Genomic DNA, 18451 nt, shown 5'->3' with positions numbered 1-18451 from the left:
TAAAATCTCAACAACAAGAAATTTAATCAAATGCAAATGGAAAATATCGAGACAAAGAAGAGATATTTTTATGAAATTTTTCTAGACTGGAATTGAGGGGAAGAATTTTTTGCCAGGAAAAAAATCTGTTCTGCATTCGAAAACCTGAGGAAAATCTTCTATCCACAGAAGACCTGAAGATGACATTTTATCCAAAGAAGACATGAAGAGTGTGTTAGGTTTATAGAAGACCTATGCAAGGACTTCTATACACACAAGAACTGCCGTAGATTTTTTTCCATAGGATACCTGAGGAAGGTCTAAGGAAAGTTTTATCCATCAGAATCCTAACGTAGGTTTTCTTCTGGGAAGACCTATTGCCAGTCTGCGATTCATAGAAGACCTGAAGAGAGTCTTTTACCTGTAGAGGGTCTTCTATCTTCAGAATGTCTTCTGTCCATGAAGGACCTTTGGAAGGTCTTCAGCTCATGGAAAATCTGTAGAAGCTCTTATATCCATAGAAGACCTGAATTTGGCCTGACACCCAAATAAGAAATTTAGAAAGTATTCTTTCCATAACAGCCTTGAATATTGTCTTCTAGCCTGAGATAGCCTGAAGACACCTAAGAAGGTCTTTCATCCGTGAAAAATCTGTAAGTTTTCCACTCATAGAAGACCTGAAGTAGGTCATCTTCACAGAAGATCTCAATAAGGTCTTCTATCCACAGCAGACCTGAAGAGGTTCTTCCATCTATAGAAGATCTATATGTCCATAGAATGTCTGTATAAGGTGTTCTATCTATAGAAGACTTAAAAAAATATCTTCTATCCAAAAGCCTGAAATAGGTCTTCTTTATAGAAGTTCTGAAAAAGATTTTCTTCACATAAGACCTGAAAAAAGTCTTCTATACATAAACTCCTGGAGAAGGCGTTCTATCTATAGAAGACCTGAGAAAGGTCTTCTTCATTGCAGACACGAAAATTCCTCTAGCCATAGAAAACCTGAGGTGGGTCTACTACCCATAGAAGACTTGAAGTGAACCTTCTATCCATAGAAGACCGGAAGTGGATCTTCTATCCGTAGAAGAACTGAAGAAGGTTTTCTAACCATATAAGGCCTTAAGAAGGACTTCTATCCAGAAGAGGGTCTTCTATCCATAGATGACCAGAAGAGTGTCTTCTATACATAGAAGACCAAAAAAAGTATTCTATCCCTAGAAGACCTGATAAAGGTTTTCTAACCATAGAAGACCTGAAGAAGATCTTCTAACCATAGAAGACCTGAAGAAGGTCATATAATCATAGAAGACCTGAAGAAGGTATTCTAACCGTAAAAGACATGAAGAAGGTATTCTAACCATAGAAGGCCTGAATAAAGTCTTCTATCCATAGAAGAACTGGAGTGGGTCTTCTATCCCTAGAACCTGCTAAAGGTTTTCTAACCATAGAAGACCTGAAGAATGTCTTTTAAGCAAGTCTTCTATCCATAGGAGAAAGTCTTCTATCCATAGTAGACCTAATGTGGGCTCTCTTTCCATAGAAGACCTGAAATGGGTCCTCTATCCACAGAAGACCTGAAGAAGATATTCTATCCATAGAATACCAGATGAAGGTTTTCTAACCATAAAATGCCAGAAGAAGGTCTTTTATGCATAGAAGTCCTGAAGTGGGTCTTCTATCCATAGAAGACCTGATAACGGTTTTCTAACCATAGAAGTCCTGAAGTAGGTCTTGTATCCATAGAAAATCTGATAAAGGTCTTCTAACCATAGGAGACCTGAAAATGTATTCTAACCGTAAAAGACCTACAGAAGGTATTCTAACCATAGAAGGCCTGAATAAAGTTTTCTATCCATAGAAGGTCTGAAGTCATTTATTGAAGGTCTGGGTCATTTATTTATGGAAGGTCTTCTAAGGTTAGAAGAAGGTCTTTTATCCATAGAAGACCTGAAAAAAGTCTTATAACCATAAAAGACCTGGAGAAAGTCTTCTTCCATAGAGGCTCTGAAGTGGGTCTTCTATCCACAGAAGGCCTGAAGAAGGTCTTTTAACCAAAGAAGGCCTGCAAAACATCTATTATCCATAGAGACCTGAAAAAATCTCCTATCCATAAAAGACCTGAAGAATGTGTTCTACCTGTAGAAGACCTGAAGAAGGTAGTTTATCCATAGAAAGACCTGGAGAAAGTCTTCTATCCAGAGAAGACCTGCTGTGAGGCTTCCACCTATAAAGGATCTGAAGTGGGTCTTCTATTCATAGAAAACATGAAGTTCCCTATCCATTAAAGATCTTCTAACCATAGAATATCCTCAAGCCAGAGAAGACCTTTAAAAAGTCTTGCCAAGATCTTCTCTGTAGTGCGAAGATCTAAGTCTATAGAAGATCTTCAATACACAGAAGACGTCTTCCACTCACAGAAGATCTAAAGAAGGTAATTTAACCACAGAAGGCCTACCTCTTTCCTATAGCAGACCTTTGAAAACTCATTTATTCCAATCAAGCCTTTGAAGCTGTTCCTCGCACAATCCTTAGGCATTATTTTTAAGATATTTTTAATATTTTTATTTTAATCTTCTCTTTCTCTCCCTCTCTCTTTCTCTCTTTTCATATGCTTCGCCATTTTGCAGCAGCAGAGCGCAAGATTTCTTGGGCCAGGTGCAAGGGAAAAAAGTCCAACACCACCTGTAGCACATCAAGGAAATGCTGCACATTGCGGCAGTGCTGCAGGTGCAAATAACAGTAGTAATAACAATAACAACAACAATAATAATAACAACAACAATAACAACAACAACAGTAGTAGTAATAGTCATAGCAATCAATTCATATTCCGAACATCAGCCTGCTCAACATGTCCCGATATCTGTGAACACAGTACAAAGCCGTTCAGTGCAGCGGCGGCCGCCTATTCAGTTGCATTTAGAAGGTGAGTTTTCAGGGGATTTTCCGAAAAAATTTCCCCAAAATTTTCCGAAATTTATACATCTTCTTTTTCTCCCCCCTTAGCTATGAAACAGCCGAACAGGCCACCTTCGATGACAGCTCCATCAAATACGCCATCAGTCGAGGCCAAACGGAGTGTCCGGACGATCTCAACGATGAGACCAATTCCGGTATATCCTTCAAAACGGAACCCTATGGACCACCCAGTAGTCCCGAGTCGGCGACTGAGACAAAACCAAATTGCAGTCCACCCTGTGCCGGGTGTGGGCGTTTGATACAGGTGAGCTGCACTACATATCCCACCCTTCCCTAGTAACTCTGCCCCCCCTCTCGCTTTGCCCAATTTGTATGGAGCATGCAATTACACGGGCAATTTTAACGGCGCTTCTTTTTCAATTTGTCGTTTTCTTGTTTTCATTTCCATTTTTCTTGTTTTTTTTTTTTTGCATTTCCCCAACTCTAGGATCGTTTCTACCTCTCTGCTGTGGACAAACGGTGGCATGCCAGTTGCCTGCAATGCTATGCATGTCGACAACCCCTCGACCGGGAATCTTCGTGTTATTCGCGCGACGGTAATATTTACTGCAAAAGCGATTATTATAGGTGAGCTTTACTTGTAACAATTTATTCTGTTTTGTTTTTTTGTATTTCAACTACAACACGATAGTGCAACAACAACAAAAAAAAGCAATTGCAAGTTTTTTTGTTGCTATTGCATTATATAATATACATATGTGGAACATTTCAAGTACATTGCGGACATAGCGTGGGTCGTCGGTCGCCTTGTATGTTTGCATTTCCAAGAAACACCTTCTAAACAACAACCTGAGACTGAGACCCTGAGACCTGAGCGTTCTGGCCACAAGAAAAAAACTAAAACTCCCCCTGCTCACCCCTCTAGTTCTTCTATGGTTGCTGGCGGACTCCCGCCTTCTGAGCATTTCCATTGAATTGAAGACCTGCATTTCAATTAGAAAAAAAAATTTAAAAAAAATATATGAACGGTTACAAGACCAACAAAAAGTTGAAGGTGGCAACAACAGCAACAACAAACCTACATAAAATTGTTTAGATTGCCGTCGTGTGACTTTACAAATAAACGATGGGCAATCAAGCGGCGAGAGTGGGTAAACAAAGAAGAAGAATTTTTTCTGGAAGAGGATTGATCAGGTTTGGAAAAAATCTATTCTCCATAAGATTTCTTGAAGAGGCTGTTGTACAGATATTTCAAAACAGCTTTTTCAAAATTTCTTGAAAAAATCTCCAAGGGAGAAATCTACTAAAAAAAATGTCAAAGTATAATCCGCTAATAAAAATCCATACTATAGCTTGTTATAGCTTTTTTTCAAATTTTCATAAGACAAGTTAAAACGTACCCGTCGGTTTTGCCGACAGATGTATTCCCTCAGCCAATGTTCGATTATTTAAATATATTTTAACTTCTGTTATACTTATTCAAATTATTGACCCTCTATGGAGTATGTTCCGAAGAAATGGGCCAATATTGTCCATTTCATATTGGACCTAAATAAATATGATATAAATATTGTGACATGCAAAGTTTGGACGATATACCTCTCCTTTATGCGTGAGGTATCAAATACAGGGCGAGATAAAAAAAACTGCAAAAAAGTCAAAAAAATCCGGAAATTGCATCAAATTGTGAAAAAGGTTTAGATTTGTTCGAATTGGTCACTTTTGGCATAAATTATGGCCTTCAAATGGCCAATGAAAACGTCACACGCTGCCCGAATGTTGCTATGCGGTATTTTGGTCCATTCCCTGGGATGGGCTTGCTTGAGGTGATCGACACTTTGGTATTTTTTAGTGCCAACCTTGCTTTTCAAAATACTACAGACAAAATAGTTCAACGGATTGGTATCCGGAGTTTTTGGTGGACATTGTGCGCTATGCCAGATAAAAGTTTTGAAAATTGTGACCCTTTGTCGGTGAGGTACCAGAAGTGGTTTGCAGATATATCAGAAGGAGTGGATCGATTTATCCCATCTTCACAGCAGATCTTGTCTTGGTAGAAATAATGGGACGTGAAAAATGAAGAGAACCGGATACTTATTTCAGATTATATAATAGTTTTAGTTATTCAAAACTTTGACCCTTTGTGGTGGAGGTATCGGAAGGAAGGGTCCGATCTCTACTTTCTTTATAACAGATGATGAAAATATTGAGATGTACGAAGTCTGAATAGAATCGGATACTAAATTCGCGTTTTATGAGCTTCATGGATATTTAAAATTTTGAACCTTTGAGGGGGAGGTACTAGAAGGGGTGGGCCGATTTATCCCAACTTTACACCAAACCTTGGTTTAATAAAAATATTGTGATGTGTGAAATATGACGAAAACCTGATGCTTATTTCGGATTTTGTTATCGTTTTTATTATTCAAAACCTTGACCCTTTGTAGGGGAGGTACCAGAAGAAATGGTCCGATCTCTACCATCTTTATAACAGATCTTGTGCTGCTAGAAATATTGAGATGTGCCAAGTCTGAATGGAATCGGATAAAATTTTGGTGTTTTATGGGCTTCATGGATATTCCAAATTTTAACCTTTTTGGGGGAGGTACCAGAAGGAGTAGACCGATATATTCCATCTTCACACCAGACCTTTGGCTAATAAAAATATTGTGATGTGTGCAACTCGAAGACAATCGTGCACTTACATCACATTTTATAAGTGTTATAATTATTCAGAATTTTGACCCTTTGTGGGGGAGGTACTTGATGAAGTGGTACGACATTGTCCATTTTCGCGACCTAGTACTGATGCAAATATCGGAATTTGCAAGGTTGGAGCAAAATCGGATAATTCTTTCTCTTTTTTGCAGTAAATTTTTTCTTTGAAAATGTTGACATTTTGTGGGGGAGGTACCACAAGGATTGGACCGATTTTGCCTATCTCCGAACTGGATCTAAGTTTGACAATAATGTTACGATGCACCAAGTTTGGGCCAAACCGAATACTCCCTTCGAGAGTTATTGTACGAACCAGCCATCGAGGCAGACAGACAACAGACGGAGGGACATCGCTAGATCGACTCCAAGTGTCCTGAAACGGATTTGGTTAAAAGAGGCCTAGGGTCTAAAACCGCTATTTCGATAAGGCACGTTTTGGCTGTATCTAATTATATATACCCTCTATAGCCATATGGCTGAGGGTATAAAAATCTTTTGTAGGAGCCGATCTCTCTTCCCTCTATATTCCCACCCCCTTCTTCTCTCTCTCACCCTCTTTGCCTTTATGTTACATGCATGCATTCATGGATTCCTGTCTAGTCTCTAGTATTTGTTTGACTTGCATTCGGTTGCTTGACTGACAATCATGACAAGAAGTTCTTAGCAAAGCCAAACAAAAAAAAAACTCAACAATAAAACGGTTTGAAACGGATCTTGCAATGAAGAAAAAAAAAAAACTATTTCACGCCAACAACTAACAACAACAACAAAACCATGGGCAAAACAAAAACAATTGTGAGCTTTATGGTTGGAGCGACTAAGTACCGACGCTGTTGAATTGCAATTTCATCATTGAATCTTATCTTGGTTTTCATTACACGTAAAGCCATGTTCCGTTCCGTACGATTCGGTTCTGGCACTGGCACTGGGACAAGAGCCATGTGTGTGGCTCGAGAAGCTAGGATGTAATGAATGTGGCCCAGTGCAGAGCTTCTGGGTTCACCTTCCAAAAAAAAAAAAAAAGCGAAACAGCAACAAAAAAACCAACAGTGGCAGCCAACAACTGATGAATCGTCCGATAAACCTTAAGGCTGTTCATGCCAAGACACTGACTATCAAATGATTTCTAAACACGCAAATCAAATATTTTTATAAGCTGCCGTTTCAGGTACCCAAGCTCTGTCTGTTGGCTCCACCGACCGGCGACCGGTGTATTTTGGGAGGGAGTTAGTAGTACCACTACCACTAACTCGTACCTCCCCACCTTTATGGGTTTTTGGAGTCATTGTCGGCAGATATGTTTTTCCTCTTGTGGTGGCTGCTACAAGCTCTTCAAGTGCTTCGTTTTTTTGGCGGCAAAATAACCAGACCGTAACAAAGAAGCTTTTCCATGCCGATGGCATTGTTTTAATGCTCGTCTTTTGATAACAAAAGAAAAACGAAGTTGGGTGAAAACTTGACGGAGAGCTAGAACAAGTGATGGCATTTTGAGAATTATAGCCAGAATGGAAAACAATTTGGAAAGAAATTTTGAAAAGTTTCCTATAATTAAACGCAATTTTCTCAAGAGTTTTCTACAGAAAAAATGTCATCCTCCTCTTGTACATCCTTTCTAAATTCTCTGAGAAAAAATCTCCAATATTTTTTCCAATATTTCCCTTTTTGAATTACCCTCATGCCTGCCTAACCAGCCAATATGTTTTCAATTTATCTTCCATCTTTCGAATCTCAGCCGAACTTTATTCCTCTCGTGGCCGCTCGGAGCCTCATCTATTTCAGATATGAAAAACTATAAACTAATTAACGCATATATTAAATGCTTAACCCTTAACAACTTGAATGGATTGCCTTATGCTTTGCCTAGTGCATTCGGGGTGTGAGCGGTTTTTAAAGGCACATCCCATTTCATAGACACGCCAACCAGCCAGCCAGCCGTCTAGTCAATGATGGGCAAACATTTTTCACCGGCTGCTGCTGCAATCCCAGAGAAGAATATGCAATTGAAAATTTGTTTTAATTAATGCTTGCAAGTAGCAATGAAGCAAGCATTGAAGTTTCGGCGGTCCATTGGGTAAATGTTGCGACAACGACAACAACATTTTTGTTGTAGTTTTGTTGGAGGGACATTCCAAAGTTAATATCACAGCTTAGCCAGAAAAGAGGCCACGTTTCTTGGCGCAAAGAAATCGAAGGTTATGTCCCAAAAGGCAAAGAGACAAGTTATCGCCCGGATAGCTCCGACTTTCGTATTTTTTATTGTCACACTCTGTTTCTACGCAACTACCTCAGCTTTTACCAATAAAATAAATAAACATAAACATATATTTAACGGCATAACGTTACGTGTCTTATGGCGCCATGGAGATTTTTATAGCCGGGAATACTGTGAAGTCAAAGTGACAAATTTTCCGAATACACGCTTTTCAAGAGAACATTTCTACAGACAAATTGCTATTTTCTAGACAAAAGCTTTTTTAATATCATTTTTAAGAAAAAAGATTCGATAACAATATTTTTCCTGTGGAAAAGTTATTCGATAACAATATTTTCTTTGGTCGATAACAACTTCTTGATGCAAAATACTTCAATAACAAAATTTTCTATAGAAAATTTGATCCATAACAACATTTTCCATGTAAGAAAAGTCGAACGATAAGAACATTTTCTATAGGAAAGTGGATCAATAACAACATTTTCTATACGAAAGTTGGTCGATAACATCATTTTATGCAAAAAAGTTGTCCGATAACTGCATTTTCCATAGAAATGTTGTTTGAAAACAAAATTTTCTATAGAAAAGTTGTTCGATAACAACATTTTCTATAGAAAAGTTGTTCGATAACAACATTTTCTATAGAAAAGTTGTTCGATAACAACATTTTCTATAGAAAAGTTGTTCGATAACAACATTTTCTATAGAAAAGTTGTTCGATAACAACATTTTCTATAGAAAAGTTGTTCGATAACAACAATTTCTGTAGAAAAGTTGTTCGATAACAACAATTTCTGTAGAAAAGTTGTTCGATAACAACATTTTCTAGAGAAAAGTTGTTCGATAACAACATTTTCTAGAGAAAAGTTGTTCGATAACAACATTTTCTATAGAAAAGTTGTTCGATAACAACATTTTCTATAGAAAAGTTGTTCGATAACAACATTTTCTATAGAAAAGTTGTTCGATAACAACATTTTCTATAGAATAGTTGTTCGATAACAACATTTTCTATAGAAAAGTTGCTCGATAGCAACATTTTCTATAGAAAAGTTGTTCGATAGCAACATTTTCTATAGAAAAGTTGTTCGATAACAACATTTTCTATAGAAAAGTTGTTCGATAACAACATTTTCTATAGAAAAGTTGTTCCATAACAACATTTTCTATAGAAAAGTTGTTCGATAACAACATTTTCTATAGAAAAGTTGTTCGATAACAACATTTTCTATAGAAAAGTTGTTCGATAACAACATTTTCTATAGAAAAGTTGTCCGATAACAACATTTTACATAGAAAAGTTGTCCGATAACAACATTTTGCATAGAAAAGTTGTCCGATAACAACATTTTACATAGAAAAGTTGTCCGATAACAACATTTTCTATAGAAAAGTTGTCCGATAACAACATTTTCTATAGAAAAGTTGTCCGATAACAACATTTTCTATAGAAATAAAACATTTTCTATAGAAAAGTTGTCCGATAACAACATTTTCCACAGAAAAGTTGTGCGATAACAACATTTTCTATTGAAAGGTTGTTCGATAACAACATTTTCTACAGAAAATTTGTTCGATAATAAAAAAAATCGATCGATAACAACATTTTCTATAGAAAAATTTACAGATAACAACATTTTGTATAGAAAAAATTATAGATAACAATATTTTCTACAAAAAAAATTATCGATAACATTCTTTTCTCATAAAACCAATATCGGTAAAGAGAAAAAAAACTGTCAAAAATGTTTGTTTGTAATGATGCCCCCATGTTGGCCAGCTCTGAAACTGATATGGTAAATAATATTTAGCATGTAGTCATAGTACATAAAATCACAACAACAAGTACTACAACAACGACGACGACAAAGATTGTCATATCTGACATTTTAGCCATAAATCACCAATGAACGGGAACATTTAAAATATGAGGAGTATGACTCCAAAATAATCCAGGGCCAAAGTGATCTGTGAGCTGTGTGTTGTGTGTGCTACGATCTGTCACAGCAACAGCAACAACGACAACAAGTTAATGGCGTCGCTGCTGCTGGCAAACATTTCGCTACGCTTCGTCCGCATTCACTCAGCAACCATTTGATTGATAATATAACACGCATTTATAATGTCTCCGATATTCGTGGCATCGGCATTGGAAAGGAGCATGGGGGAGGAGTGGAGGATGATGGCAGCATCACCACCATCGTCCATTCAACCATTCATGCGTAGCAGTGGAGCAGAGCAACATCCATTTCGCCGCCGCCACTGCCGCCATACATGCGGAAGGAGGTGTACGCACAAACATATGAACGCACACACACACACACATGTGTTTGGAAGTGGAACCAGTCAATGAGTAAGACATCCATCCCATAGATGCGTGTTGATTGTTGGCCTCTCTCGCCCAGCCCCAACTGGTGTGTCTGAATGGTTGGGCTCAGTAATCGCATGGCATATAATAAGCGGAGCGAATTAAAAAAACCCAAAACCGAGTCAAATAAAAAAACTGTTACAATTTCAATACCATCAGCCGGAGAGAGATTTTTTGGATGGCAGGCAAGCAACAGCAGTGTTTGGCTGGCACACATATGGTATCGCGCGGAGGTGCTTCTGCTGCTGGTGTTGTTGGAAAAATATGAGATTCCTGTCATAGGCTTGGTTGGCATCATTATCTGTCTGCCAGCCAGCCAAGCAGCCAGCCTTGGGCAAGTGTGACTTAAAACATTTCCCCACCAAAAAAAATAAAGAAGAAAATAAAACACAAAAATAAAAGTCATTCATGCCTGCCCGCCAGAAAAAGAAGAAGCTATTACATGGCAGCAGCAACAGCCACGCTGCACCAGTGACCATAAATGTCACAAAAGATCCATTGGAGAGGAAGTACAAGTGACGTGCATGACCTGTCGAATTTATGACTTTTGGTAGCCAAATTATGAGATGGGAAAAGGAGTAGGGGAAGATTCTCTTCATTTCTCTTCCTCATTATTGGCTGGAATTGTTGGCTGTGTTATCTTAATTTTCTTTTTGTTGTTTTTAAATTTTTTATTAGTTTGTTGAACATTTTTTATGTTTTGGTTTTTATTATTTTTTATATATTTTCTTCTGGGCCCCTTTTTTTGTTTATTGGTGTGAGAAACCCAAGAGAAATTTCATTAAATTTTACGATATGAAAAATATATTTTCCATTTTTATTTTTTTTTTTTTTTTTTGTGGGAGGGTTTTACTGGCCCAAATGATGGTCATTTCCAAGAAATAATTTTTATGGGCTCTGCAGTGGGAGAATGTTTTCTTTTCCACCTAAGGCAAGGTGTATCAGTACCAAAGTATTCATATAAGCAAATATTTAAAAGTGTAAATCTCTTAAAAATATTTTTTGGTAAGATTTATATAAAAAGCTATTCGGTAAGAATATAATATGTAGAAATCTGGATCGACGACCAAACTGCCTTCGACAACAAAATTTTCTTAAGAAAAATTGGTCGATAATAACATTTGCCATGGAAATATTGTGCGATAACAACATTTTCTATAGAAAAGTTGTTCGATAACAACATTTTCTATAGAAAAGTTGTTCGATAACAACATTTTCTATAGAAAAGTTTTTCGATAACAACATTTTCTATAGAAAAGTTGTTCGATAACAACATTTTCTATAGAAAAGTTATTCGATAACAACATTTTCTATAGAAAAGTTGTTCGATAACAACATTTTCTATAGAAAAGTTGTTCGATAACAACATTTTCTATAGAAAAGTTGTTTGATAATAACATTTTCTATAGAAAAGTTGTTCGATAAAAACGTTTGCTATAGAAAAGTTGTTCGATGGTCAAATGATGGTCATTTCCAAGAAATAATTTTTATGGGCTCTGCAGTGGGAGAATGTTTTCTTTTCCACCTAAGGCAAGGTGTATCAGTACCAAAGTATTCATATAAGCAAATATTTAAAAGTGTAAATCTCTTAAAAATATTTTTTGGTAAGATTTATATAAAAAGCTATTCGGTAAGAATATAATATGTAGAAATCTGGATCGACGACCAAACTGCCTTCGACAACAAAATTTTCTTAAGAAAAATTGGTCGATAATAACATTTGCCATGGAAATATTGTGCGATAACAACATTTTCTATAGAAAAGTTGTTCGATAACAACATTTTCTATAGAAAAGTTGTTCGATAACAACATTTTCTATAGAAAAGTTTTTCGATAACAACATTTTCTATAGAAAAGTTGTTCGATAACAACATTTTCTATAGAAAAGTTATTCGATAACAACATTTTCTATAGAAAAGTTGTTCGATAACAACATTTTCTATAGAAAAGTTGTTCGATAACAACATTTTCTATAGAAAAGTTGTTTGATAATAACATTTTCTATAGAAAAGTTGTTCGATAAAAACGTTTGCTATAGAAAAGTTGTTCGATAACAACATTTTCTATAGAAAAGTTGTTCGATAACAACATTTTCTATAAAAAAGTTGTTCGATAACGACATTTTCTATAGAAATGGTATACTTTTGTAACAAGTTCCATTTGTTATTGTTTTGATTCAAATAAAATTGGAAATAAACAAACCACACAGGTCCATTACGCCAGTCCTAATACCCCAATAATATAAAAATTGTTCCAACGATTACAGAGGTCACCAGCAATTGAACCCGAATTCTCTGCTGGAAGAAGGGAATGAGGTTAGAAGAGACCACTAAGACACAGTGTCTAGACTTGTTGGGCATTAGAGATAATTCGCTGGGCCCTTGGCAAGAAATATTCAAACAACCCCTCAACACAACTAACAACAGCAACAACAACTACAACAAGATCTCTTATCATGACAACAACAATAAAACGATGATCTACAACAATCACCACGGACACAAAAAACGCAAATAAATCTAAATGTTGAACATGGTTTATGTGACAGTTGTGGTTGCTGTTGTTGTTGTTGGCATTTGAATTATGTGGCCATATGTGGGACCCCAGAAGAGGCAACATCACCAACAACAACAACAAGAAACACTAGTAGCCGAGCTGATCTCTACATTTGTTTGTAATCATTTAATGATGATCACCACAAGATTTTGTCTGATTTCCTCAATGCGAAATGAAAATCGAGCTGTTGTTCTTCTCAGGAGGGGGAGGGGAGGAGTGTGTCGGGGATCTTCCGCTACGTTCCGTTGACTCTTTGGATGTTTTATTGAATATTTCTTCGTCCAAATATTTTCATTATTATTTATGAAATATCAACAAATTTTAAATGAATTTATGTGACAGCAATTCGGCCACCAACACCACCATCTGGCGGCCCATAGGACGACGCATGACTGGTGGTGTTCTCTTCGGCAGTGCGACGGTGTGTGACTAAATTATGACATGTTTTGTTTTTTTTTTGGGGGGGGATATTTTCACTGAATTCGATCCCATTTTTTTATTTGCCTCGGGGGAATTTGCTGGTGAAATCAGTGAGCTAGTCAGTCGCCGTGGAAATGCCGCCATAAATTTCGAATAGTTGACACTGGGAGAATGTTGTTGTGATGAGGAAATGTCTTTGTTGTGTTTTTTATTCGGTCATGTTGAAGTCAAACAGAATTAGGAATCGCATGCATCACTTCGGGTCGCCGTTTTTTATTTTTATTTTGGTTTTGTTTTCTTTTGCGCTCCTCTCCGCCCAGTGTCAAAACACTCATATTTTATTTTTTATTATTTTTTTTTTTCGGTTTTTGGGAAATGTCAACAAAACTTGTTCTTTATGATGGCTATGATATTTCAAATAGCATTTATTTATCTTAAATCGAAAGACACCAAAACCCTTGCGAAATATATTTTGGCCAATCTTCGATAAAATATTTGGCGTGACGGGAAAAATGACATCTGTCAAATTTGAATATCCAATGAAATGGTCGTATTTTTGTTTATAAATTATGGTGGTAGATTTTATGATGTTTGCATACATTTGGGAATATTTAATTGCGAACGATTCTAATGCAATCAATTGGAAAACTTTTGTTGTTATCGAACAACTCTTCTATGGGAAATGTTGTTTTCGAACATTTTTTCTATGGCTAATGTTGTTACCGAACAACTTTTCCATGGAAAATGTTGTTATCGAAAAAAAAAAAAAAATAGTGGAAAATGTTGTTTTTGTGAACTTTTCTATAGAAATTTTGGTTTTTATTGAACAACTTTCCCATAGAAAATGTTGTTATCGAACAACTTTTTCACAGGAAATGTAGTTATCGAAAAAAAATTTTATAGAAAATTAAATTATCGAACAAATTTTTTTTATAGAAAATGTTGTTATCGTGCAACTTTTCTATAAAAAATGTTGTTATCGAAAAACTTTTCTATAGAAACTGTTGTTATCGAGAAACTTTTCTACAGAAAATATGTTTATCGAATGACATTTCTATGGAAAATATTATTATCGAATAACTTTTTTATGGAAAATGTTGTTATCGAAGAACTTTTCTATAGAAAATTTTGTTATCGAACAACTTTTCTATAGAAAATGTTGTTATCGAACAACTTTTCTATAGAAAATGTTGTTATCGAACAACTTTTCTATAGAAAATGTTGTTATCGAACAACTTTTCTATAGAAAATGTTGTTATCGAACAACTTTTCTATAGAAAATGTTGTTATCGAACAACTTTTCTATAGAAAATGTTGTTATCGAACAACTTTTCTATAGAAAATGTTGTTATCGAACAACTTTTCTATAGAAAATGTTGTTATCGAACAACTTTTCTATAGAAAATGTTGTTATCGAACAACTTTTCTATAGAAAATGTTGTTATCGAACAACTTTTCTATAGAAAATGTTGTTATCGAACAATTTTTCTATAGAAAATGTTGTTATCGAACAATTTTTCTATAGAAAATGTTGTTATCGAACAACTTTTCTATAGAAAATGTTGTTATCGAACAACTTTTCTATAGAAGATGTTGTTATCGAACAACTTTTCTATAGAAGATGTTGCTATCAACACGATTTTTTATATGAAAAGGTTTTTTAGTAGAACTTTTCCAAAGAAATAACATGTTATCCATCTATTTTCCACTTAAAATGGCGTTATCGTTAATTTTTTTGATAGAACAATTTTTTATTTATTTATTTATTTTTTTTAGAAACCTTGTTCTTGTTCTTCTCTGGAAAATTCATATCCATATCTAACTCTTTCGAAATATTGTTGTTTAGCTGATCTGAAAAAAACTCTCCTCTCCGCAGGATTAAAAGATTTTTTCCCTAATTTGTATATTTCATTAAAATTTGCTTATCTTTCACATAAGAACAACATTCCATAATTATGAAATGGACAAAAAGAGTTCCCATGATGGCGTTTTGCTGCTGTTTGCTGTCAACCAGATTAAATCTCCACAAAGTTCAAAATGTCATAAAGTTTTGTCCACTAAAAAAAAACTGGAGAATGTTGTCCCCATGAAATAAATATGTATGTGGACACGCTTGTGAAATCAAGTAGACAAATTGTGTGTGAGTTGCCAAATTAATTTGGATTGCATGTTGACCACATGAGCGCCCCTTTTTTAATCCTAAATCTCAGTTTTAGCCCATAATTTTAATACCCTACAGTTGGTATTCTTAGTTTTACCATGGGGTTGTAATACAGCTAGACAGGAGAGGTAGGTCCTGAAGAAAAAGACATTTCCTCCAGATAACCTTATAAATTACGCATCGCAAGAGGTCGAGGTAAAATTTTATTTTGAAATTATCTGGAAAATATTGCAGTTAGTAATGGAAGCACCGAACTCTCCAATTCAGGAGAGCAATAGAGCAGTGTATGCCGTACATGCAATTGTTTAAATTATGCAATTGTATTTAAATACTTCTGTTTTACAATCTCTACTCACTTCAGGAACAATATTTCAAGTTTGGCGCCCAACGTGGGTCACCAAAAAAGTGTAATGTGGGATACCTTACAGTTAACTGAATTTTTTACCAGTTTTTTTCCAAGCGTTCTGCGTTTGTGCTACAAGATTTTTCTTCTGTTGTTGTTGTTTTTGTTGTTGCTGTTTTTTAACAACAAACTTTGCATGTTTTATCAAAATTTTGCAAATGTCATATCAGTTGCACTTGTGATTATCTTCATCACCTCCATCATGCATCCTATGCTTCATCCCCTCCTCCTCCTTCCCATCCCCCTCCAGCAAGCAGTAGATTGTGGTTTTGGCTGGTTTTCATTTATTCTTCGCTTATCAGATAAAAATCTTCTTCCATCCTCTCTCTTTTGGTTGGCTTTCCATGGAGTCAGCGAAAACGTCAGCGGTTTGTGGCATAAAGTTAAAGTTGGATGCTGTTGGTTCGGTTGGCTCTTAGCCATGACACTTTTTCATGTCTTGACATGTTAGTCGGTCGAAGTGGTGGTACTGAGGCTGTCCCTGGCCAGATATGACATTGTCATTCCGGGCTATGCTGCTCCCGGCAATGTTATTTGTTGTTATTGTTGTTGCTTGTTTTAAAGTAGCTTCTTGTTGTCGTTATGAAACAAAGCTTGTTTGTCATCCAACCAGCCAGCCAGTCAGTCAGTCAGTCAATGACTTTCATTCACTGATAGAGCTGTAAGGTTGCATAAACAGCAGCAACAACAACAACGCACAATTCGAATTAGCTGCAATCCGACTGATATAGACATGAATGACGACAATGATGACAGGGATGCTGATGGGGATGATGATAATGCTGTTCTTTGGCCCAAAGTCACATCTTTCTGCTCATTTCCCGCCGATGGCAATCCGGATGATGACGTTGTATTTGGTTAGATATTGTCACCACTACTGGCTGATGTTGCAAGACTTTTGTTCTTATGCTTCTCAAAGTACATGTTCTTCTCGCTGTTCAATCTCGGCTGCTCCATGCTTATGGTTGCCCTGGCCATCCAGTCAACGAATGCATTTTTATTACTGGTTTTAGGTTTCTTTTTTTTTCATTGTTTTGCAGCATGTTGTTGTTTTTAACAATATTACAAGAAACACAAGCATATAAAAAACGCTTTCCCGCCGTCAGAAACAAGCAGAAACCATAGCGAGGAGCATCATCAGCTTCCAGAATCAACATGACTGTCATAAAAACAAAACCAAATTCTAAATCCAAAGCAACGTCAACAGCAAAAGGTGAATGTGTTGATAACGGCGGCTAAATGTTCTCTCAACATCTCAGCATAGGTTAACATCTTGGCATGGATCCGACATTTGGAAAATACGTAGAATATGATGAGGTAATAAAAATGACCACTTAACAACGGACTCAAGCGAAGAATGCAAGTTTTTTTTGCACAGTGGGCAAAATTGTTTGGGGGAAGCATTTCCGGAATGGAGCGACAAAAATATCAAATAAGTCTTCTATAGAAAATACTGTTATCGAACATATTTTCTTTAGAAAATGTTGTTAACGAACAACTTTTCTATAGAAAATGTTGATATCGAACAACTTTTCTATAGAAAATGTTGTTATCGAACAACTTTTCTATAGAATATGTTGTTATCGAACAACTATTCTATAGAAAATGTTGTTATCGAACAACTATTCTATAGAAAATGTTGTTATCGAACAACTATTCTATAGAAAATGTTGTTATCGAACAACTATTCTATAGAAAATGTTGTTATCGAACAACTTTTCTATAGAAAATGTTGTTGTCGAACAATTTTTCTATGGAAAATGTTGTTGTCGAACAACTTTTGTTCGATAACAACATTTTCTATAGAATATGTTGTTATCGAACAACTTTTCTATAGAAAATGTTGATATCGAACAACTTTTCTATAGAATATGTTGTTATCGAACAACTTTTCTATAGAAAATGTTGTTATCGAACAACTTTCTATAGAAAATGTTGTTATCGAACAACTTTTCTATAGAAAATGTTGTTATCGAACAACTTTTCTATAGAAAATGTTGTTATCGAACAACTTTTCTATAGAATATGTTGTTATCGAACAACTATTCTATAGAAAATGTTGTTATCGAACAACTATTCTATGGAAAATGTTGTTATCGAAAATATTTTCTGTAGGAAATAATGTTATCGAGCAAATTTCCTTTGGAAAATGTAGCTTTCCGTCGACTTTTCTGTTAAACATGTTATTATCGAATCACTTTTCTTTGGAAAATGTCTTTATTTAACAACCTTTCTATGAAAAATCGTACCATTTTTTCAGTTAAGTATGTTGTTATCGAATCTCGTTTCTCCAGAAAATCGAATTATCGAACAACTTTTGTGACGAAAAACACCAATTTCTATCTTCGATCCAATTTTCTATCATATATTCTATCAATTTCTGTTCCAAAAAAAAAAACTGACCTGCCCCTGGAGAGTTCCACCAACCCGTCAGAACAACAAACAAACATAAAAAACCATAAACGATGCTTCAGCACTTTTGCAATGAAGGTCTTTTTTATTAAGCTATAACCAACAACATAACCCCCCCTTCCGCTCACCATCCGCAAATCTTCGAAAACTGGTGATAAAACTAAGCCGACGATCATAAAGCTCAGCTTACAATTGGGATACAAATTTTTATTGCCACTGTCTGCACAAAACTCTTTATGGTCGGAATCTACGCAAAGATGCGGTGATCTCCAGCATTTATGCCGGTCATAAAATGGCGATTG

At 35.8% G+C, this 18451-nt stretch overlaps 2 protein-coding genes across 3 annotated transcripts in view; one reads left to right on the top strand and one right to left on the bottom strand.

The window, feature by feature from the left end:
• Positions 1–18451, bottom strand: part of LOC131806593 (uncharacterized) — a 360173-nt gene that overhangs the window by 304309 nt on the left and 37413 nt on the right. The window lies entirely within an intron of this gene.
• Positions 1–18451, top strand: part of LOC101899340 (protein apterous) — a 75057-nt gene that overhangs the window by 25229 nt on the left and 31377 nt on the right. For both annotated transcript variants that reach the window (XM_059130918.1, XM_011298082.3), the window contains exons 3-5: positions 2607–2905; positions 2986–3202; positions 3386–3525. In XM_059130918.1, the coding sequence (XP_058986901.1) occupies positions 2607–2905; positions 2986–3202; positions 3386–3525 (656 nt within the window). The remainder of the gene's footprint in view (positions 1–2606; positions 2906–2985; positions 3203–3385; positions 3526–18451) is intronic.

Source organism: Musca domestica, unplaced genomic scaffold (genome assembly GCF_030504385.1).
Source record: "Musca domestica strain aabys unplaced genomic scaffold, Musca_domestica.polishedcontigs.V.1.1 8, whole genome shotgun sequence".
Lineage (NCBI taxonomy): Eukaryota > Metazoa > Arthropoda > Insecta > Diptera > Muscidae > Musca > Musca domestica.
Note: the sequence above shows the minus strand (reverse complement) of the source record. Positions and strands in the feature narration are given on the sequence as shown.